This window comes from Haliaeetus leucocephalus, unplaced genomic scaffold (genome assembly GCF_000737465.1).
Source record: "Haliaeetus leucocephalus isolate CR32 unplaced genomic scaffold, Haliaeetus_leucocephalus-4.0 Scaffold240, whole genome shotgun sequence".
In the NCBI taxonomy this organism is placed as follows: domain Eukaryota; kingdom Metazoa; phylum Chordata; class Aves; order Accipitriformes; family Accipitridae; genus Haliaeetus; species Haliaeetus leucocephalus.
In genome coordinates this window covers 12835002-12857565 of record NW_010972676.1, presented here as the reverse complement: position 1 = coordinate 12857565, position 22564 = coordinate 12835002, and the positions used below count along the sequence as shown (strand labels likewise).

Genomic DNA, 22564 nt, shown 5'->3' with positions numbered 1-22564 from the left:
CTCTTCTTATTTTGCCCAGTATACATTGATGTTTCACATATACTCTATCTAGTTCATTGTAGTTTATTTCACAGTCTGAAACTGAGGTTTCTTCTACAGGTATGAGCTTCATGTGTCCCATAAATCTCTTTTTACCCTCCCAGGTAATTATAATGATGATCCAAATGATGACAACATAAAGCCCAATGGTGACACTGCAAGTGGCTCCAGTGATCTTGGACAAAGCTGGCTTGTACCTGAGAATAACACCATGTATGTATATTAATTTAATCACATGGCATTTGCTAATCAAACTCTATAAAATCAAACATCCATCCACTCACTGGTTTTGTCATCCAGTACCATTTTACATCTTCCAACTGTCCATTAGAAGTAAGGAGCTGTCCCTTTACATTAAACAGGGAATGAGAAGAGAGCTTATGTCCTTTAAGTCTTGTTTTCCAAAGCAGGAACAGTCTGCTGAGTGTGAGGGGGGATGGGACTTCAGTCTGTTTCTCTGATTGGAAACCGTAACTGATTGGATCCCACAGCTCTTTTTTCAGCTAAGAATAGGCCTTTGAATAGCCCACAAGGCATCAGAAAGGGAGTCCATTCAGTGATAGGGCTGATATCAGCTTTTCAAAGAAGCTGGATAAAGTCTTGTGACTGTAATAAAATACACCCTGTTGTGCAGGGTTGTCATGTGTCAATCTTCCACTGAAAATCTGATAGTAAGAGATGTGAAACACACATTTGATTTTGCTTGCTTTCCCCAGATGCTCCAGTGGGACAGAAGAGCAATGTGATCCCATGCTCGAGAGTGAAGCAAAGAAGAACACAGCATGTGGCATGATCACAGACCCAACAGGTAGTATGTTGGTAGTTCTCTGTGAGACATGTGATGGAGCACTTTATAGCTTGTGTTGTCTCCTCTCCATAGTTCGTTGTTCTGAGCTCACATTGGAATAAATATGCATAAAACCTCCAGTGTGAATGGCCAACATAAAACTCATAGGTGCTTGGTTAAGATATGTCAACCACTCAGACAGTGCCAATGTGTCCATGAAGATTATCTGAGAATGTGCTCAGGGAGCCATAGCTGCTCTTTGCTTTATAGTGACTTGCACTCTGCTTCCTAAAAGAGATAGTTCAGAGCACACTGTCATTGCATGTATTACAGATACTTTATCTGAAATCCTGTATGTGTTCCCTGCATTGGACAGCCCCTGCAGTTGTCTGGAATTAGTGGCTTGCCTAGCCAGCAACTCCTAATTTATGTAAGCTATGTTATATCAATCATGCAAAAAGAAGAAAGCCTGATGCAGAGGGGCAAGTCTCATTGTGCATGCTCCGTTTCAAGTGTTGGTTTACTTACTAAACAAAGTTAGCCTGGAGCACTTACAATACATTTGCCATGACAGAAAATAGATGGTGGTGGTGATCTTATCATTCCCAATTTTTTTCTATCATTCTATATAACTTTCTTGATTTACACAGGAATTTTCAAGGATTGTCATACCAAAGTGCCTCCAGAGAATTTCTTTGAAAACTGCGTTTATGACATGTGTTTCACTGGTGGACAGGCAATATCCTTATGCTATGGACTGCAGGCCTATGCTGAGTCATGTATCAATGCTGGGATATGCATAGAGTGGAGGAATGCTACTCTTTGCCGTGAGTGTTGTAACTTATAAATATCTATTCTGGATTTAAACTTCAAAAGTATGCACATTTTCCTTTACCTTTTTCATGCATGTTATTTCATTTTATGTAATGTTTTGAGTATAGTTTCTCTTTTGTCATGTCTTGAGCCTGCTTCAGTTTCAGTACCATTCCAGTATTTGTATAAAATACTAATTTTCAAGGACATTTGGACACATGCAGGTCTAATCCTCAAAGTTTTAGTAATTTACTATTAGTTTCTTGGAAAAGTTTGATTACATTTAACTGTGTCTTATGTGAGCTTCTGCACTGGGGAAATTACTGCTGCTTTGCTCCACTGAAAAACTACCATCCTCAGTGTAAGTAGAGCTGGTAGTCTTCCACACACAAATGCTTATCGATGGCTTTTGGTTAAAAAACTAGTTTAATAAGAGACCTTGAGAAACAGCTGTTTTTAGGAAGTTTACAAGTATTTCTCTATAAAGCAAAGAAATCAAGTATTCTCACTTATCTCCCAATTAATTCTTTTCAGAATGACCTTATGGGAAATTTCATATAATGAATTCGTATTTCTTAGAATAAATCTTTCCAGGGGTTCCACTGGTGCCGATTTTATGCAGCACTGGGCAGTTTTCTGCTTGCCAGACATCTTCTAAAGGACTTTTATATCCACAAAGTACACACCTGGAGAAAAAAAAAAGAAGTCCTCTAAAGGTCAAGCACACTGAAATAAAACAGAAGACAGAGCAAGAAATGAGCTTCTAACCCTCCAAATCAGATTAGCACTATGGACATCCAGACTCCATAGTCTGAGGCCATAGCCCAGGACCTAAATATCTATGGCTTGATTATAGTGATAGAGAAGACTCAGTCACATTAAGAGGATTGACTCTCAAGTGCTCCTTCCATCAGTAATTCAAACAAAAACTCAATTAAGAACCTGACAAAGGGCAGGTACTCTGGCTAGGTGACTGGAGATGTTGGTTGTAAATGCCTGACAGGACTAAGAGATCCTGCTGTAGGGACAGAAATAAATGAAAGTCATATGTAGTGATTTATCACAGAATGTAGTCAGAAACAGTTTTTAGGGGGGTTTTTTTAGATGACAGAAAGGGACAAATGCTTCAGGATTTCTGTAAAATGTAATGTCTTCCCTGGGGAGCATGCTTTGAGTGATAGAAGCCCAATTCTACCATGAGCAGGAGGGGTGTGACAATATAATATCTTTTCCTCACGGGGTCTCAGTGAAAGACAGAGTCTGATTTTTAGTTCTATTTTTAAATATATGGCAGGTGTTCAAATAGTAACTACAGTAATAGGGCCATATCAGCTGGTACGTGAAAAGATTCTTCTATTCCTTTAATGGAGTGACTTCATGTCTTTAAACCTGCAGAAAAAGGTTTACTGAACCAAGCACAATTAGTCCTGTATGATCACATCAGACCTACCCTCAAAGTGAGCCTACAATGTTTGACTTCCTTTGTGAGGTGAAGTGCAGGGTGGCCCACCTGTCTTACCCACCTCTATGAAAAGCCACCCATCTCACATGGCAAGAAAATCCTTTGTACACAGCACTGTCCAGTGTCAGACATTCTAAGAGCAATTTTATATATTTTCAGGAGCAATCAGTGAAAGCATCGGGAAAACTTCTATGATGATTTTGCCCTTTTGAGTGATCTTACTTTTTCTCTCTAGCAATGTCCTGTCCTGGAGGCAGCATCTACAAGAGCTGTGGTACTAGGTGTCCCTCTACCTGTTTGAACATCTCAGCAGTTGATTCTTGCAGTTCCTTACCAGTGGAAGGTTGCTTCTGTAAGGAAGGTTACATTTTGAGTGGAGACAAATGTGTGCCAGAAAGCAGCTGTGGTTGTGTTGATGAAAAAAAACAGTATCACCAGGCAAGTTACCTCTGATGTTTAAAGAAAAAAAAAAGAACAAACATGGGAACTCATTCTTTATCACCATGAGAGAAAAAAATGTTAATATCATTAACACAGTTATTATTTACAGCATTAATAATAACAAAATAGACTCACTTTGCCAGCCTTCTTGATCTGTGAGCTGTGTGGCTACAATTGCCCAAATGATCATACATCATGCACATTCAAATACTAATAATATGATTGTCCCTTATGGTATTACCTTCCAATTTATCTTATAGTATATACTTCTACACTCTTTTTTCTGCTCAGCTGGATGAAAGCTGGTTCACCAGTTATCCCTGCACTGAACGCTGCACCTGCAAGGCTAATAACACCATTGTATGCACATCCTGGAAGTGTGGAGTCCGAGAGGAATGCAGTATTCAGGATGGTGTGCTGGGCTGTCATTCCAATGGTAAGTCCTGCCTGAAAATGGTTCTTAATGTCAATTCCATAATTAGATCCTCCTTCTCCTTCTAGCTTTATTATAAATATCTTTTCATATGTGATGGCAAAGAAGTCCAAACTGACTGCTGCCAGTGCTAACAGATGAAAAGACAGGACGATCTGTCTTGCAAGCACAGACCCCTTCTGTTGTAGTGGATATCAGCAAAAACTGATGCTGCCCAAAAGTTTGCAAGGTCACTTGGGTTCTTTTTGTCTTGATAATAGAAAGTCAAGTCCCACATCATCAGTGCTGCAAGCTCTGAATTTGGCAATAATTAAAACTGCATGTCTGAGAGTCTGGGTGATGGCAAGTGCATTAAGTATCTATGTATATAGATGCAAATGTATTTACTTTCATATTTACACCTATATTTATACATATAATTATGTATTTTTTTATAGATAAGTAGAAAAGCTCTGTATTACTCTCAACTACCATAAATCACAGCTACAACAGCATATAGAAATGTATAAAGAGGTTCATTTGCTGCCAAGTTGCCAGTTTGTAAGTAATTTGCAAATTAAATTTAGGAGACACTTTCTGGAAATTTCTGATTTCCAAATAAATGTCATTGGCATGAACCTGAGATACCTCTAATGTTTGCCCACATAATAATGATCAGGATTAGGTTGCTGCACTAATGCAAACACCTTTGGTCCCCTGAGTCCATGGTGAAATCCAAGCCAAAGTTCTTAGATAATTTTTTCACCTTCAGGCCAAGCAACATGTCAAGTGGCAGGAGATCCCCATTATTTCACATTTGATGGAATGATGTACACTTTTGTGGGTACCTGCACCTACACCTTGGTTGAGGTTGTCAACAACAACAGTGTCATTCCTATAACCATCCTTGGCAAGAATGAAGACAGAGGACTAAGAGGGGCCACATACCTGAAAGAAGTCTACATAGATGTGTATGGTGTACGAATCACCCTTCAGAAAAGCCAAGGAATCCTGGTAGGTGGTGGTGCTCTTTATTCTGGCAAGACGTATCTTAAAATTAGCTCACTACAGTAGCTGTAGGAAAAAGGATCTTCATGTTTCCTAAGGAATATGTACACATATGCTTAATACTTGTGGGCATCTCCATTAACTGGATGTCATGGGGAAATATAATTTCTCACTAGTTCCCAAGGCTTCTGTTTTGGGTTTACTGTTCTATTGGCCATATCTTGGAGGTGGAGCCCAGAGCCTCCAGATTGGAGAATTGTTGCCTGAAGTAAAGAATGGGACTCCCCACTTCAATAGCTGTTGTCAACCCAACTACCTATAGCTAGCTAACAAGAGCAGAGGAAAAGCAAGTCATACTGTATTGGTCTAGAATAGCATGGGCATCCATGGCAGTACCAGGGGCAGGGAAGCCACCCAATGGGTAGGTAAGAGTTTGCTCACTACCAGGGATCTTTCCAGCTCTCTTTTGTTAAAGGCAAGGGCTATGAGTCCTGCCCAGCTCTCCTCAGCTATAAGGCTGATTCCTGCAACCCATAGTTGGAATATGCAATGGTGGAAGTATAAAGGAGCTAAAACTGTCATAGAGAAATCTTCAGCACTGCTAGGAATATAGACTGTGAGTAGAAAATCTTTCACGGAAGAATGTCCATACTGACAAATGACATGTCTCTCCAGTTGAACAATGAGAGAGTCTACACTCCAGTGGAGAACCGGTTGCGAGGTGTGTCCATTGGAAATGTTGGCAGATTTATAGTAGTGGAAACTGACTTTGGTGTAATAGTGAAATATGATGGCAATCACCATCTGGAAATCACCCTCCCACAGTCTTATTTCTCAAAGGTAAGATTTAGCATGTAAACATCTGGCACTGTTTCAAAACCACTGCTTTGTGCATTTCTTTTTCTTTTATTCCTGTGTTTTGCTATTGCACCTTTCTTTGTAGCTGTATTGTAACATGTCATTTTTTTGCTTTCTATTTTTTTTCCCTTCACAACAATTTCTGTTTTTTTCCAAGGGGGTAGTTAAAGAAAATGACCTGGCTAGGGGAATACATCCAGCTTATAGAATAAAACACCTTGAAGCCTTAGGGAACCACAGACTTACTGCAGTTTCTATTCTATTTTTCCATGGGTACAGTCAGACACTAGTGAGTATGTCTGAAATGTCTGGTACAAGATTGGTTATTGATACTGACTTGGTCACATCATTTCACAGGCAATGAATACAAAGTTACTGGGGAAACTGATGCAGAACAGACTCTGCTTAGAATACGGTTCTTGTTCATTTGCAGGTACATGGCATGTGTGGTAACTTCAATGATAATCGTGAAGATGATCTGTCCTTGCCCAATGGTACACTCGCCAGTGTCACACAGTTTGGAAATAGCTGGAAAGTGGAGGAAGACAGTGATGAAGGGTAAATGTAACTTCCTTTCATACCTTCCATCTTCCTTTGGGAAAGTCTCCTTTCAATTGTTTTGATTGTTTGCTACTTTGTAACATTTGTCGTGTATATGAGACTTTTCTCTTCTTGAATTTGAAACTCAAAAAAAATCCCTCACCACAGGAAACTACTGCACAGGCCAGAGGGAAGCCACAGCCATTCTATAGATCTCCATACACTTGGGGAATTAGGCTTTGGGGCAGTCCACAGTGTGGACATAGCCTTTGTTTATTTTATGCTGAAAACACCTAGAGCAGGACAATGGTGTTGGGGAAGAGTGAGGGCCAGCTGCTCCCTAAGGGACAAGGAGCCAAGTGTGATAACACAGCCGAGAGAACAGTGGCCTCACCAGCCAGGGCCCATCCCACAGTCCCAGAGCAAGGCAAGCAGGACAGGCCCAAGGGTGGAAGCCAGGGTCAGCCAAGAATCCAGATCACCACACAAATTTGCAGTGACAAGACAGCTCCGACATCAAGCTGAGAAGTCAATCTTCTAGTCAGGGTCAAGTTCAGTGAGAGTAATGAGGGTCATACACAGCATGGTGATTGCCAGGCAGATCTCCTTCTGCCTAATCTTTCACTCATAGACAGAACGAAGACCGCAGTCTCTAGCATTATTTGTTTAATACCTTTCAGTAGAAACAAACTTTTCAGTGTCAGTCTCTTATCTTATATATGCCTTTGAAACTTAAATGCAGCTGTGTCTGTGCTTTCATGCAGTTGTTTATCAGACTTAAGAGAAGATGATGTTCCTCCTTGCACTGCCGAGAATAAACCAGTCATTGAAAGCCAGTGCAATGTCCTAAAATCAGACAAATTCAAAGCATGTCATAATCTTGTCAAGCCTGAAGACTTCATACAGATCTGCATCTATGATATGTGCCAGTATGATGGCATGAAGTCTACTCTCTGCGACATAGTTCAAGTCTATGTGGACACCTGCAGGAATCATGGAATCACCATTAAATGGAGGAATAGCACATTCTGTCGTAAGTGTACAAGCAAGTGAAAAAACTGAACCTTGGATGGCTTGAAAACAAATTAGCAGTATTAGGTGAACAAGTAACATAAAAGAAAATTTAACCCAAATTCTCACAAAATGCAATTCTATTATTATGATTTAATGACTCCATTGTTGCACTGAACTGTGTTCAGGTTGAGCTAAACCCAGTTATAACTCAGGACTAGACAAGTTATGGATAGTAATGTGGAGTTAGAATGGCTTTAGTAGCCAAATGAGCATCATGATACGTTGCAATAAGCCTAAAATGGAGAAATAATACAACCAGACTAAAGAAGACTAAAACAAAGTGGGATACTGTGTTAGGACACAGGGCTCGATGACACTGTGTTTTGAATGAAAACTGACAATTTGGCCAGTTGCTTATTAGGGGCCACGTTCTCAGATTAATTAATTTCCAGTGTATGTGCCTCACTCCACCCATTCAACAAAGCTACAAACAAATTATGTAACAATGAGTAAAGATTACACAGTGGGTTTCTTGTTGTTGTTTTTTCACAATTTAGTATTACATTTTGGAATTAATTATCACATAATGTTGTGGAGGACAAAACAATTAACTGGTTAAAAAACAAGCCAGATGAATGTTGAATAGGTCCATCAGAAATTCCTAGTTGCCTCCTTGCCATGAGTGGAGGAAAATACTGGACAAACGAACCCTTTGTCCTGCTACCCTGTTTCTTGAGCTGTCCCCTTATGCATCTCTAGTCATTGGCAGAAATAGGTTATAGAGCTAGATGAATCTTCAGTCTGACAATGCATATCTGTTGTTCTTGCATGTGTTTATGCCTGTGGTTAAGCTAGATATACACCTATTTTGCATCACTGGAGGGTTGAACATTCTAAGGAATTTGCCCTAAAGATTCTCATTTCTAGCAGTGCCCAAAGAGGCATTTGAAGCTGAACTGGATTACTGAATCTGAATGATCTAGTGCCAGGTGCCACCATTTCAGGCATACCTGTAATAGAACTGAATCAGCAGCTCCAGAGAGGGTTCTCTGTTTTGGTTTTGTTGGGTTTTTAAATAAAATATAAAAAATCAAAACTGGTGGATGATCAAAATCAGCTATTAAAAGGCAATTCTATACTACCATTTTATAGGCCAAGTTGTAGCTTTCAGCTAGGCACATGTGTTTGCAGTGCACTTTCTAAATGTATTTAATAATGCTGGTTCTATTCTCCACCCACACAGCATTGCCCTGTCCACACCACAGCCATTACACAGACTGTGTCTCCACCTGCCCATCAACATGCAATGACATTTTTGCCTCTTCCCTTTGTGAGAAGACAGAAGAGTGCACTGAGGGCTGTGAATGTGATAATAATTATGTGCTCAGTAATGGCAAGTGTGTACCTCTAAGCGATTGTGGCTGCAGGGATGATGACAACAATTACTACAGTGTAAGTAATTAGTCTGTGGAGCAAATCTCTGGCTGCGAAACTTGCAGAAAGTTGGTCTCCTGTCCATCTGAATGAGAGAGAAAGAAATCTTCAGGGTCTACCTCTTAAAAACCTTTCATCTGATTAGTAAAAGCTGCAGGCTCATGTATTAGGAGATGCAGGAGCTTGGTACTTCGTACCTGAGGCCAAAATTGAGGCATATTCAAAACTATTCAATTGATCAGAGTTATTCAAGCAGTCTGTCCTAGTCCTGTTTTGTGTTCAAATTCTCATGTCAAAGACAATAAGATAAATGGACTGGGAACATCACCTCTTGGTGAGACTACACCTGGATTGAGCAGTTGTGGAATCACCATCTGGACAGGTTGCACCTAGCCAGCCCCCACACCCTTTGCTATTGAACTTTTATTGCGTTGCAAAGCTGAGCACCTTGATAACATACTATTAATACAACTTGTGTTCAGGCTGGGGAGACCTGGATAACTCCACACTGCACCAAAAGATGCCAGTGTCACAAGAACGGTGTCATCAAATGCAAGAGCCATAGCTGTGATTCTAGAGAAACCTGCGTGATCAAAAATGGAAAACACAAGTGCAATCCAACAGGTATGTGCAGGCACACCTTCACTTGGTGTTCCATGAGGGCTGGAGAAGGAGGAAGGATGTGGGTGTCCATTCTTTCTTCCATGGCACTTCCAGTCTTTTCCACAGGGAAAGGTGGCAGCTCTGACAGTGCTATTGACGACACATTATTGAACAGAAAAAGTTCTCAGAACAGAAAGTTCCAGTACAAGATAGAGACTTTGTAGAGCGAATTGGAACAAGAGTTTGAAAATTTACTTACATCTAGAAATTTGACAGTTCAGTCTGACTAGTTCAAATAAAAAAAAAAAAAGAAAAAAATATTTGCATTGTATCTACCAAAACCAAAACCCAGATATGTCTGTGAATCCTTTGGCAATGATCCTGTTTTTTCCATTGCATGTTGATTTGAGAACAGAAAAACATAACGGCAAAACAGGACAGAGCAGATCTGAACAGATACGTAATGAGCCAGTCAGAGAACGTGGGTGTTTTTCGTTTGATAGTTCTTTTGGCTAAGCAAAGTTAATCGCATATTCTCTAGGTAAATTGGATTGTTTAGGAGGTAGCTTGTTGCCTAGTGACTCTACACTTCAATTTTGAAGAATAGTATGGCATCGGTCCTACTGTATTGATCAGTACAAGGGCATAATGCAAATCCAGCTTCCCCCTGCTCCATTTTGGCAAAATACCACAGCAGAGGCACCCCAGCAGTCTTAAGGACAGCCTTGCTCCTAGAATAATGGTTTGCTCTGCGCTCAATGGTCAAGGAGAATACTTAGATGACAGTCGCTGCGTCTGATTGTTAGGGCTGGTGAACCCAATGATCAATTTAGTAACCTCAGAAGAAATCACTGTGACAGCAGCAAGCCAGCCAAAATTAGACATTGCTTTTCAAGTTCCAGTAATTTTATAGCAACACATTGCTGAGGATTATGAAACCAACATCTCTAAAAGCCATGCAAGCCATGCTGTGTGGCAGAGTCATTCCTCTGCAGAGGACCAATGTGCACAACTCAGTCTCTATAAAGCCTATAAACCCTAATGTTCTGCTTCAGTTCAGTTGGCTTGCCCTGGTTCTCAGCATAGGAATGAGTTTCTCTGGCCATCTCTCCATTTGAGTGCCCATTCACTAGGGTGATGCCTGAGCACCCATCTTTACTTGGAGACCTGCATGCCAGCAGCAATCATTTTTATCTAACTTATTTTAAACTGATCCATGCATGGGATCTGGCACATGCACATTCAGACTGGAGAGTAATGAAGCTCTCCCCCTCTAGGTTTTGGGAAATGCCAGATCATGGGCGACCCACACTACGTCACCTTCGATGGTCTAGTGCACCACTTTCAAGGAAAATACACATATATTCTGGCTCAGACCATCCCTGACCTACCTGATACTCTGACGCAGTTCAGCATTGAAGGCATGAACTATCCTTTCCATCGAAGTCGACGCATTACTTACCTGAAAGAGATTCTCGTCAATGTTTACAATCACACAGTGCAATTCAGGCAGAACAAGCAGCTTGTGGTAAGTCTCTCACTGACTGCAGAGCACAGAGAAAGGCCCTCCCGTGGAATAAAACACTTTTGAGTTAAAAATGTCTGTTTTGAAGAATTGAAGTATTAAAGCTAACTGTATTATTACAGCAGTGCAATGGGGCAACCACAAAGGTGATTTGCAGTTGCGTCAAGTCTTTTTTCTCTATAGTTATGAAGGATATAATTCTACTTCAAACAAATAAATGAATAAGTAGAGATTTAGCAATAAAACACCAAATATCCCGAGACTTACAATAAAGCCATACAAATTTTTATCAGTGGTAGGGAAAACTGTGAATTATGCTAGTAAATCTTCATTTCCTTCCTATTGGTGCGTAAGAGTATACATAGCTCATATATACATTTTTAGCCCAATAGTAGAAATCTCTTAGGGTGATATGAAAATACTGTGTCCAGATCACTTTCCTCAAAACATGATTTTGTTAACTTTAAAAAACTGAATACTGAGGTTTTTTACCTGGTTACATTATCTGATATATTTACCATAAAACTAGAGGAGTGTTGATTTGCAGCATTGACCTCTACTGAAGCCAGATTTGAATTTGGCCTATATATTATGAATAGTAACTTATTCTTTCCCTGTCAGTTGGATGGTGTGAGGGTGAGACCCCCTGTTCGTCCTCATGAAGGTATTCATATATATCAGAGGACAACAAGAATTTACCTGGAGACAGATTTTGGCTTATACCTGAGCTTTGATGGCAATCAAAATGCAGGTAAGTGATACCAAGACAATGTGCAGGAATATTCATGCACTGTCTCAAAAAATGTTCTCATTCCAAAGGAGGTCTAAACCCAAGGCAAAATTAGAAACGTCACCCTTTGAGCCTATGTCCCTTTGTGGTATGAACTTCCAGAATATTAAAACAAAAAGTGTTTCCCAGGAACCAGAAAAACCATAAAACTGGCATTTCTTTATCTGGATCCACCTGAACTTAGGAGAAATGAGATGGAGAGTCAGACTGTTCCACCTTTTGCTATGTTAACTAAGGCCTGAGTGATATAAACAAAAGCAAATCACTTAAATTGCTGATCAGGATGATGGGGTGAAGTCTGGATCTGCCCCTTTGCCAGCTTAACCCAGTCATAGGACTGAGGTCCTCAAGCTATACAGCTGTGAGGCATCCTTTTACATGCTTCCTCTCAAGTCTGTTCCAGATAATCCCATTCTTTAGTGTTTCTCAGCAGGCCTCATATCACATATACACAACTCATGTAAGTTGAACACATATTATCTCCTCTGTTCAAAGCACAGTTACTCCTGATTTACAACAGAATATAGGCACGTTATTTCTGAGTGTATGGTGAAAGTGCCAGGCCATTAATACAGATGACCATCATTCCAAACCCTAAAATTCCAACTGCAGAAAGAAAAGGTCTGGTTTATAGGAATTCTGTTTCTCAACGAGCAAGTGGATTGTACATGAAGGGCAAAAAGTGGGTGATGCATTCAGTTTGTTGCAAAGCAGAGTAAGCAGTATGCACTAAGAGCACTCAGGTGGTGATGTGATGTTACATAATACCTTATCGGCTTCAAGAAATTACTTTTTTCATGATCCATGTTGCAGAGCACAGAAACAGTCCTGTGAATAGATGTATGAACATGTATGTTCAGGGCTGTGTTCATATCCTACATATGAGGCTCATGTCACATTACCAACTCTGGTCTGAATCATGAAATGTGGTACTTGGCACTGCTTTCCACCTCTTCCATACACTCAAAAGCAAGGATTTCTGTGTAATGGCTTTTTTTTTTCTTCTGAACTTCCCTAGATATAAAGCTGGCCAATACCTACAGAAACAGAGTGGAAGGCTTGTGTGGTGACTTTGATGGGAGACATAGAAATGACTTCACAAGTCCAAATGGTGTTTGGGTAAAGAACGTGAATGTATTTGGTGAGAGCTGGAAAGTTCCTCTGAAAAGAACAACATCTCGTCTCAGGTACTTAATTTTCTACTTAATATCCATGGCAAGCACAGCCACTGGTAGTGAGTGAATTAAGCCATAATTAATATCCAGGAATAACTACACCATCTTATTTCTGGTCTTTCTTCTTCCCTTGGACTGTGTGTAGGGACTTCTCCTTCTCATCACTAAGGTGAACTATCAGTGCCCTTCTATCACACCAAAGAGGCCTGAACTATCACTTCATTACTCCAGTTCAGTATCCCTCTTTGGAGCCACAGCCATTACAATGGCTAGGGCACAGGGATGAATAAGATCTTTGCTAAGCTCATGGTTCCTGGAAAAGATAAATACATCATGCTGTGCTGGATGGGCCTGAGGCAAATCCTGGTTCAGTGTCATCCCTCACTCTGGAACATGAAGGTAGCTTTGAAATCCATCAAGATGAATTCACAATTCCTTCCAGAAGAGGTTCTTAAAGAATCTGATTTCCTTACTTTCATGGCTATCTAGTGTTTTCTGCCAATACACAAAAAGTAAGGACATTCTTCTGAATATAAAAGAGGATATTTGTGGTCAGGCAAACTCTGTGCTAATTAGTCCATACAGAATATTGAAATGGGTAGGGAAAGAAGTTTCCTCCCTTCCTCCCTCCTTCCCTTCCTCCTTTCTTCCTTCCTTCCTGTCTTCCTGTCTTTCTGTCTGTCTTTCTCAATTTGCTTTGAAAGACCTTTGGAGGTTGCTTAGCCACTAACACAGAACTTTTTCAACAAGTAAATGGAATTGTATTAGCTGTCAGGTTATAATCTGGCTGCAAAAACTAGTCTGCCAGAATAGTAGAAAGCAGTATGTAGGGTGGTGTTGAGCATAAAGGGGCTCTGGAGGCTATGCCTACAGAATTCTGGCACTTCAGGCATGTAGCCACTTGTTCAGTGAAAGTGAGCATATGTCCAAGAAATAGTGGTCTATTCCAGCTGCATCATTCTGACTAATGTTCAAGCTTTATTGAATAGATTGGATGAAGGAGGCATTGGATGAAGCCTGTGTCATGCAGAATTTCCAAAGAGACAGTTACAGATATCCCTTTTGATTTAAATGCCCATAAATCTCTGAGATGGTAGGAAGTGTTTTAGTACATCTTTGATTTGCTTTATCTATCTCCTTCCCATTCAGGATAAATCATGAGAAAGAAATAAGCTTACACTTACACCACAAGGCAGAAGTACTCTTATGGTGTTACTTAGAGAGTAGTACCATGAATGCTGGATGTACAGAGAACTGATGGTTTTGTAATGACTTAATTTACAGACGAGACGTCAACTCAAAAGAAGTGTCTGAGGAGGAACCAGATCCAGGACTCTTCCAAGGCTGCAATGAAAATCAGCTGGGGCAAGAAAACAGAACTTCGAGATGTCAAATCCTGACTGACTCAAATGGTCCTTTTGCAAAGTGTCATTCTACAGTCTCACCAAATTTCTATTTCACGTAAGTGTCTACTGCAGACAGTTGTTCTCCCCATTTGCAAAATCATTTTGGCGCTAGTTTCTGACAAGAACTTTGCATCTTCAGTCTCCAGGGTATTAATAGCAACTGAGAATAGTAAGACAACTGGGCCCAGTGATTCCATTATTGATATATTTAAATCCCCTTATTTATTTTTAAATAATTGTGATGATCTGTCTTTCCATCTATTTAGAGTTTCACTTTTCTGTTAGCTCTAGAAAGTAGCTTTCCTCTTTTCCTACACAGATAAAGTAGCAGTGTTAAGCATTATACCTGTAGGCTGGGACCTCCAGCGTGCTTACAGTTCTCATCCACATTCAGTGAGAATTTAGTTCCTGGCTCTGTTAGTTTCCTTTTAGCAATTCCAGCTTCATAAAATCTAGCCTTCATGCTATAGCCACAAAGGCTGAAGCTGTCAGTGACACTTCTTGAATCTTTCATGGAGAATTGCAAAAAAAAACCAGATTAGTGAAGAGTAACCTGGTATCTTCAAGAAAGTTCCCTCTGCTGTGTTTCAAGGCTGCTCTGGCCTCCTACATATACAATTCCTACATACCTAACTTTGAGCTGTATGAAACCTGTTGATTCATCCCCACATTCATCATTTATCCATCATCAGTCACAAAATTGCCAAGTAGCTGCCGGTTTTGTTTAGTCATATAGTTGTGCCTAATGTTTAAAGATAGATAATGCCCACCTCAAAGAAGAATGTGAAGGTATCTTAAGCCAAAGAAACTGGGCTACTGGCTTCAATGTATAAATAAATCCTGATTCTTAACATAAGCCTACTTTTCTCCTCACTTTAGAATTTGGTTGGGCAGCCTGTTCTACCTTCTTAGTGGTTGCCTGATTTTTCTGAGGTGCCACATACTTGCAGATCCCATTCATCTCAGATCGCAGTGCCTCTGAAAATCAGGCCATGGATATTCAGATGATGAGCAAAGCTGAGAAGGTAGCACTGGCAAACACTGGGTAAAACAGAATTCTATGTCAATATTCAAGGCATATGGACGTGGGGAGGGCACCCATGTATTGAAAGATGTGTGTAGTCCAGCTATAAGACTTAGCAGCACTAAAAAGTGCTCTATAAGCAAGATGCAGCCATGCTAGCCCAAAAAAGAAGCAGATGGCAAAGCATAACTTACTGTGACAAGCAGTCAGGTACCTGTTTATTGCTTGTTCGTATATGAATACCTCTCACGTTAGCAGCTGTTGCGCACCAAATGACCTGATCTTCCCAGTCATGCGGCTGGAGTTTTTTTATTCCTCTGTTTTCCTGTCAGCCAGATACAGGAAAATAGAATTAACTCAGACTCAGGCAGCAAAGCAGCTGAAAATAAACAATAACAAAGGTACTGGGAATGAACACTTTCTCGTGTTGCACATAGGAGCTGCCTGTTTGATATGTGTGTGGGAGGAGATGAGGATGCTACCTTATGTCGCAGTCTGGAGGAATATGTGCTGGATTGTCAACAGCAAGGAGTCAGTATGGAAGGCTGGAGGCAACAGACAGTTTGTGGTAAGCATAGGAAGAACCAGAAAGTATGGTTTCTGCCTAAAGAACTCTCAAAGTCTGAGATTTGAGGCTTTTTCTAGACGCACCATATATCAAAGCTTCTCAGGGAGTAAAAGCATGTTGATTCACACTTCAATCACTGTTCACAATTTAGCATGCACACTTACTCTTCTGGTCTCTCTTCTGTGTCCTATGCTGACATTTAGACCCCAACTTACAAAGCTACTTAGGAAAGCAGAACTGTCGGCTCCCTTTTCATCAGAAGTTTTGTGAGAGAAAAAAATGTCCTCATTCCCAACTGGGCAAAGAAGTTAAAATTTTGGAGACCATCACAAGCCACAAATCTGAAGGAAAAACATTTTATTTCAAACTTTTTTTAAATCTACAAAATATACTCATTCTCTTTTTTTGCCTGTGAAATTTCAAGATAAAAAAGATTCAGCTGAAAACTCCAAATCTTTCAGACTAAAAAATGCTGAAATAAAACTTCTAATAATCATAAACCTTTTCTCCCTAAATTTTTTTTTTTCAAGTTGGGAGATTCGTCAAACCGTACATCCCCTGCATCACCCATGGTTAGATGACTTTGTATTCCTGGTGAAATACACCTCCCAGAGTTGTGAAACAGCTCTGGTACTTGCAGGGATGGCTACCCTGAATGTGTGAGAAGTTATTTGAGATCAGTGAACACCAAGAATGAGAGCACAGCATACAAATAGCTTTGACGAAGCATTTCCTGACTTTGGAGTGCTTTACTTGCAACTTCAGTACTATTAGATATGTATGCACATCCTGTGTATGTGTGTTCATCATATTGCCTCCTACAAAATGGTAACGTCCTCAGGACCTCAAAGGGCATTGTGTAAGTAATGCACAGCAGCCTGCTATAACTGGACTCTCCTTTATTTTTACAGGTATATCATGTCCTGCCAACAGCAACTACAGCTCATGCATGTCTGCATGCCCAGCATCCTGCAACGACTTGACCAGCCCCTCTGAGTGCGAATCACCTTGTGTTGAAGGCTGTGAATGTCTCCCTGGCTATGTTCTTAGTGGTTTTGACTGTGTGCCTTACAAACAATGTGGCTGCACATACCTTAACAAATATTATGAGGTACAGTTTCTCTGTGGGTCAGACAGCTCCCACAGCACCAAACAATATTTTCTTCTGCCAATTATTTTGACAATTTCCTCATTCTCCTCAGCATGTAATTTTGCATTAGAAACAAAGAGCAATTGTTTAATAAAATTCTGGTCTCTGGAGGAAGGGAAGAGAGAGTAGATCACTTGGTCTGGCTCTGAAACTCTGCCTGCCAGAATACTCAAGGCAGGCACTTGAAAGTATATGATAACACTCTGACCTCCACTGTCAATTCTTCACCTTTATTATGCTAAATAATAGCCTTATAGACTCCAAAGTTTACAACACACCAGTTAGTTACAGAGAAGTTCTCTCAGTCACTGTGGTCCCTCTCCTCTCAGTGGAGAGTGGTATAGGCAGGGTTGAGAGTCTGTGCCTGGCTGTCTGGCTGTGACATGAAGAGAGCCCCAAGCAAGACTGCATTCTGAGGAATATGGAGAATCCTCCATTGTCGCTACAGGATAAACAGCTTCATAATCTCATAGATTTCTGTTTTAACACCAGAAATTTGGTACAGAAAAGGCCTAAGCCAGTAAAGATTGTTTTATGGGAGGAGGAAGACACTACGAACAGGTGGCAGTTGCCAGAAAAACAGCACATAGCATTTCCACATTTCCTTGGAGGCATGATGTGATGCATCTGCCACTCTCTTACCTCCAGCAACAGTTAGACATTGTTGGCTGCACATGTACCCCACCTGGGGCTAGGATATCATACCCCAAACTCGTCTTTTGCCTTCTTTCTTGGTCTGTCCTTGAGTTTCAAAGAGCTGGATTAGCAAACTGTTTGCTTTCTTTTTTGTACAAACCACTAAAAAAAAACCAAACAAAAAAACTGCCCTGTTGCCATTCATCAGGAAGGCATCAGAGAGAGCAGCATGGGGCCCCAGTGTGCCATTCATGGTTTTTCTGGCTGACTTTATTTGATAATTTTTAATATTTAACTGCTGTCTTCCAGATTGGAGAAATATTCACCACTGATGACTGCTCTCAGAGATGCCAATGCACAGAAAGCTCCACTGTCTCCTGTTCTAACATAGTGTGTGGATATGATGAAATCTGTGGCATTTCAAACTACAGTCGTGGATGCTACAGGAGTGAGTCAACTACTATCACATTGTCTTTGATGCTAAGAAGTCTTGACTTACTGCTTATAGGACATCACTGGGTTGGGGGTAGTTGCAACAGAGAGTGTACAGAAGAAAAGAGCATACCGGGGATCTTGCTCTGATGTTTCATTGCAGAAACAGTGTTTCTTTCCCTGATTCCTGTTGTCAAGTGCAAGAAATGCGCTTTAAAATATAAGGATGTCCACCATTACAAGTCAGTGTAATCTAAGCAAGAACAGTTCTGTCAGGGTTGGATTATCTGAGAGTCTGAAGTGTTTCTCCTTCCTTTTTGCTAGGTGGACCATGTATGCCAAATCCTTGTAAGAATGATGGAGTTTGCTCTGAAACTACCACCACCTCTCTCCACTTCTACTGTGAATGTTCAGAACTGTACACAGGACCAAGCTGCGAGGCTGAAAAGATAGGTAATAAAACTATTCTGGATTTCACTGCCTGCATTACACACACCACTTTCAAAAATGGGTATCATTACAGAGAAGACTGAGCTTGCTCTTCATTTCCATGCTGTAAATTAGTAACCCAGGGGGTGAGAGCCTGTGGTCATCCAAGCAGAAAGGAGGGGTCAGATCCCCCAGTGGAGCAGTGCTAGAAGGCATGACAGCAGGGCTCTGTAGAGCATACAGGACCTGGGCCTGACACCAGTCCAGAAAGCCACATTCATCAGAGAATATGGTGTAAACCAAGCGGACAGGCAAGGGTTGAGAAAAAAACTCTGTTCCCAGTATGGTTAGCTTTCACTGACAGGGCTCTTATTTCTTCTTCAGCTGAAGAGCCTCCTGTAGGAGGCCCTGAGGACCATACAGTTGCCATCGTCGTTGGAGTTGTGGCAGGTGTAGCTGTTATCGTCATTATCATCTCCTCTGCAGTGTACCTGTACAGGTAAGGCTTTTCCCAGCTTTGCTACATTCAGCAGAGTCAAGACACATACTTTTAGCACTTGTAAACCTCAAAACTCCCACTAATCACATACCTGCAGGACCAGAAAGAAACCACAGCATTCAGGATGTCATTTGAAGAATGTGAGGGAAAACTTAGCTTCTACAGAAATGAACATATGCCATTTCCTTTACACAGGGCATATGCATCACTATCACAAAACTTGGGCTTCTCCAAAATCTGACGTAATGCTTGTTCACACCATTATTTGACCTCTCACTACAGCTAAGAACAGAAATTAAAGGTGTTTGGTTTTTTTTCTTTTTCCATTGTACAGAAGAAAAAGAAAGATGGATACAGCTGCAAAATCAAGGGATTCTTTTTTGAGACAGTCCAGGGTTGTATTGGATGACAGAATACCTGAGCAAGATTATGGCTGCATCGTGAACGCTGCATTTGATCAAAATCAATCCCAAAATACATACCTATAGTTAGCAATATTTTTCCTATTGATTTGTATTACTTTCTGCCTTTGTATTTTAATAGTATTTCTAATACTTTGAGAAGAAATAATAATAAATAAAACATTGCATTTGCTGAAAACTTTGAACTTGTTCATCTAAAATATCTCTCAGATCTCATGTTGTAGACCCAAACTGAAATACGTCCTAACTCACAAAAGAGACTGTGCTGTCTTCAGAGGCTCTTTGAAAAACAAAAAATCCAGACAGAATTTGCCAGCACAAGTGTGCTGCACACCATCACACACACACCTCTGATAGATGTACAAACTGTAGACTGATGCAGTCAGAATTAATTATAGCATCCCAGGCAGGTCTTCATGAGATCATTTTACCCAAATCCTTCCATGGGCAGGGGATTAGCCGACTGAGCAGGACACAATTCTAACTCCTCTTCTGGCAAGGCATGCTCAACTGGGGAGAGAAATATATAGGAAGACACTGAGCTCATCTGGTGACAGGGGTAGTAGAAAGGATGGCCCCTATTGTCCCCCTTGGGAGTGCTGGACTGAAAGAAGTGATTGTTTGAAGGAGAGCTGCCTCATTGCAGTCAGGGTAGAGTGGACAAGAAGTAGGGATGTCATCACTCCCCTGCCTGTGGGAGCTAAGCGGGAGCATAACTCAACAAAAACTTTCTGAAGAATGATATCCTGGTGTCGTGGTTTCAGCCCAGCCGGTAACAAAGGACCACGCGGCCGCTCGCTCACTCCTCCCGCCCCCCTCCGGTGGGATGGGGGGAAGACGGAGGAGAGAAAAAAAAAAACAAAAAAAACCAAACCTGGAACCTCGAGGGTTGAGATAAAGGCAGTTTACTGGAACAACACAAAGAAATTGCAACAACAACAACGGTACTAATGAAAAAGTATACAAAAAGAGTGATGCACAGTGCAACTGCTCACCCCCCGGGACCCGACACTCTGCCACTTCCCCCACCGAAAAGAAGAGCCCACCCCCCGGCCCGCTCCCCCTTTATATACTGAGCATGATGTCACATGGTATGGAATAGCTCCTTGGCCAGTTCAGGTCAGCTGCCCCGGCTATGCCCCCCACCTCCCAGGTTCCTGTAAAAATTAACTCTATCCCAGCTGAACCCAGGACACCTGGTATAAACTCTCCTCAGGGTCTTTGCAAACTCTGAAGCTGCCACACTGATGAATGTGGGTAGAGATCCGCATCGGCTCAGTCCCAGGCCATGCTAAGGACCTCCCTCCAGCAGAAGACCAAAGGTGTTTGTGGCAAGGCCTAATGACATGCAGTGTGCCTGGCATCCACCCCATGACAGACCACTCAAAAGGCTCAGGGGACGAGGCACTGCGTGGGCCTTGTACAAGCCCTGAACAAATTTCCAGTGCCATGAGTGAAGCTCTGAGACATAAGGAACACACCATTAAGGTTTCTCTGATGCTTTTCCAGTTCTTTGCAGGTTCACTTCTGATTACAGTGAGGAACAGTGTGGGCTTCCCATTGTTTCTGCCATAATGCTGGTTATTATTTACTTACCCTTTCTCCTTTCCCTTGTATCCATAAACTCATACATGCTGTCAGCCAGAAAAGTATTTGTAACCTCCATGAACACTTAGGTAGATAAAAGGCATTTTATTCTGGTCCATTTAAGAACATGCCAGCTGTCCATACATGCACAGCACAGCTATTTTGGAGAGGATGTGAATGGAAAGGGGCTTTCAGCCTCATTACATAATGAAAATGAATCAGCGCGAGAGACCTACTCGTGTGCAAACGAACTGTCAGCCTTATGCTGGAATTTCACCGCAATTATAAAAGCATCTTTCCTGCCTGTTCAGCGGCAGCTTCCTATTGCGCTCTCGTGCTTGCTAACAGTGCGATTCTGTGAATGTCGAGCAGTGCTGACCACGCTCGCCTCCCCTTGCAGTCGGTGGGAGCACAGGCCAGTCCCGACCCTGTGGGATCCCAGCCTGGGCTCTCCCAGGCAACAGGGCCCAGCGGTGCTCAGGTAAAGCAGATTTCTGGGTTTCCACAGATACACTTTTTTTTCCATACCACAAGAATTGCCTTGGCTTTCCACTGCAAAGCTTTGCAAATACTTCAGACTTGAAACAGGGAGCGATACAGAAAGCCGAATTGCAATGCAGTGCTCCACCAAACTAGCTATTTCATGTCAATGGAAGCCAGAAAGACAAGTCTTCCGCTGCTCTGATCTTTTAAATCAACTGGCTTGGTCACTGACTTTTACAAGGCTGGGCTTTAAATACACCGCTTAGTTCAACTCACCCAGAGGCCAGTTTTGCTGTTAGCGAACGCTCCCTTTTAGCATACTGTGCCGGCAAAGCCAAGGAGACGGCCGTACCTGCTCAGCTGTGCTGAGCTCTCCGCTCAGAGGACTCTTGCTGGGCACAATCACGAGACTCCCCTGAAGTCCCTGAGGGAAATTCCGGCGCCGCGACACGAAAAGCCATCCCAGAAATCTGTTTGCCCTTAACGGGCCGTTGGGATTTACCCCGAGCTCCACCTCCCTTGCTTCTCTTCACCAGCAAGGAAATGAAGCGGCAGCATCCCCTTTCCCTCTCGAAAGGTTTCCTGCCGAGGGATGCTCACCTACCCCTCGGCTCGGCAGGACCGCTACCCCGGAGCCCCGTTCCCCGGGGACGGGGCGAGCACCGCCTGCCCGGAACCCGCCCGGCTCCTCGCCATTCACAGCGGCCGGGAGGAGCCGCCACCCGGCCCGGCTTCCGCCGCCGCCCCCTCCCTCCCTCCCTCCCCGGGCAGTCAGCCCGACCACGGCAGCAGCGGGACGGGCGCCGGGGGTGAGCGGGGCCTTGGAGGGGGGATGCGGGGGAGCGAGCAGGCGTCTGCCAGCAGGATGTGTCCGCCCCCGGCTCCGGGCGCCTCAGAGCCTGGGGATGGGCTCGGCACCCCGGGTGCCCCCCTAGCCCTCATCCGGGGAGCTGCGACCCTCCACCGGAGCTGGCCCGCTACCGGCAGAAGGAGAGCCCCGAGAGGAGGGGACCAGGGGGAGCCTTGC

At 42.3% G+C, this 22564-nt stretch overlaps 1 protein-coding gene across 1 annotated transcript in view; it reads left to right on the top strand.

The window, feature by feature from the left end:
- Window positions 1-22472, top strand: part of LOC104832318 (IgGFc-binding protein-like) — a 32500-nt gene extending 10028 nt beyond the window's left edge. The window contains exons 12-32 of the mRNA XM_010568446.1: window positions 144-252; window positions 756-847; window positions 1477-1653; window positions 3035-3096; window positions 3834-3978; window positions 4727-4968; window positions 5638-5802; window positions 6254-6378; window positions 7125-7393; window positions 8618-8826; window positions 9291-9432; window positions 10689-10939; window positions 11558-11687; window positions 12745-12913; window positions 14186-14362; window positions 15769-15899; window positions 16811-17010; window positions 17995-18133; window positions 18442-18570; window positions 18931-19045; window positions 22115-22472. Of these exons, the coding sequence (XP_010566748.1) occupies window positions 144-252; window positions 756-847; window positions 1477-1653; window positions 3035-3096; window positions 3834-3978; window positions 4727-4968; window positions 5638-5802; window positions 6254-6378; window positions 7125-7393; window positions 8618-8826; window positions 9291-9432; window positions 10689-10939; window positions 11558-11687; window positions 12745-12913; window positions 14186-14362; window positions 15769-15899; window positions 16811-17010; window positions 17995-18133; window positions 18442-18570; window positions 18931-19045; window positions 22115-22472 (3536 nt within the window). The remainder of the gene's footprint in view (window positions 1-143; window positions 253-755; window positions 848-1476; window positions 1654-3034; window positions 3097-3833; window positions 3979-4726; window positions 4969-5637; window positions 5803-6253; window positions 6379-7124; window positions 7394-8617; window positions 8827-9290; window positions 9433-10688; window positions 10940-11557; window positions 11688-12744; window positions 12914-14185; window positions 14363-15768; window positions 15900-16810; window positions 17011-17994; window positions 18134-18441; window positions 18571-18930; window positions 19046-22114) is intronic.
- Window positions 22473-22564: the final 92 nt, after the last annotated feature.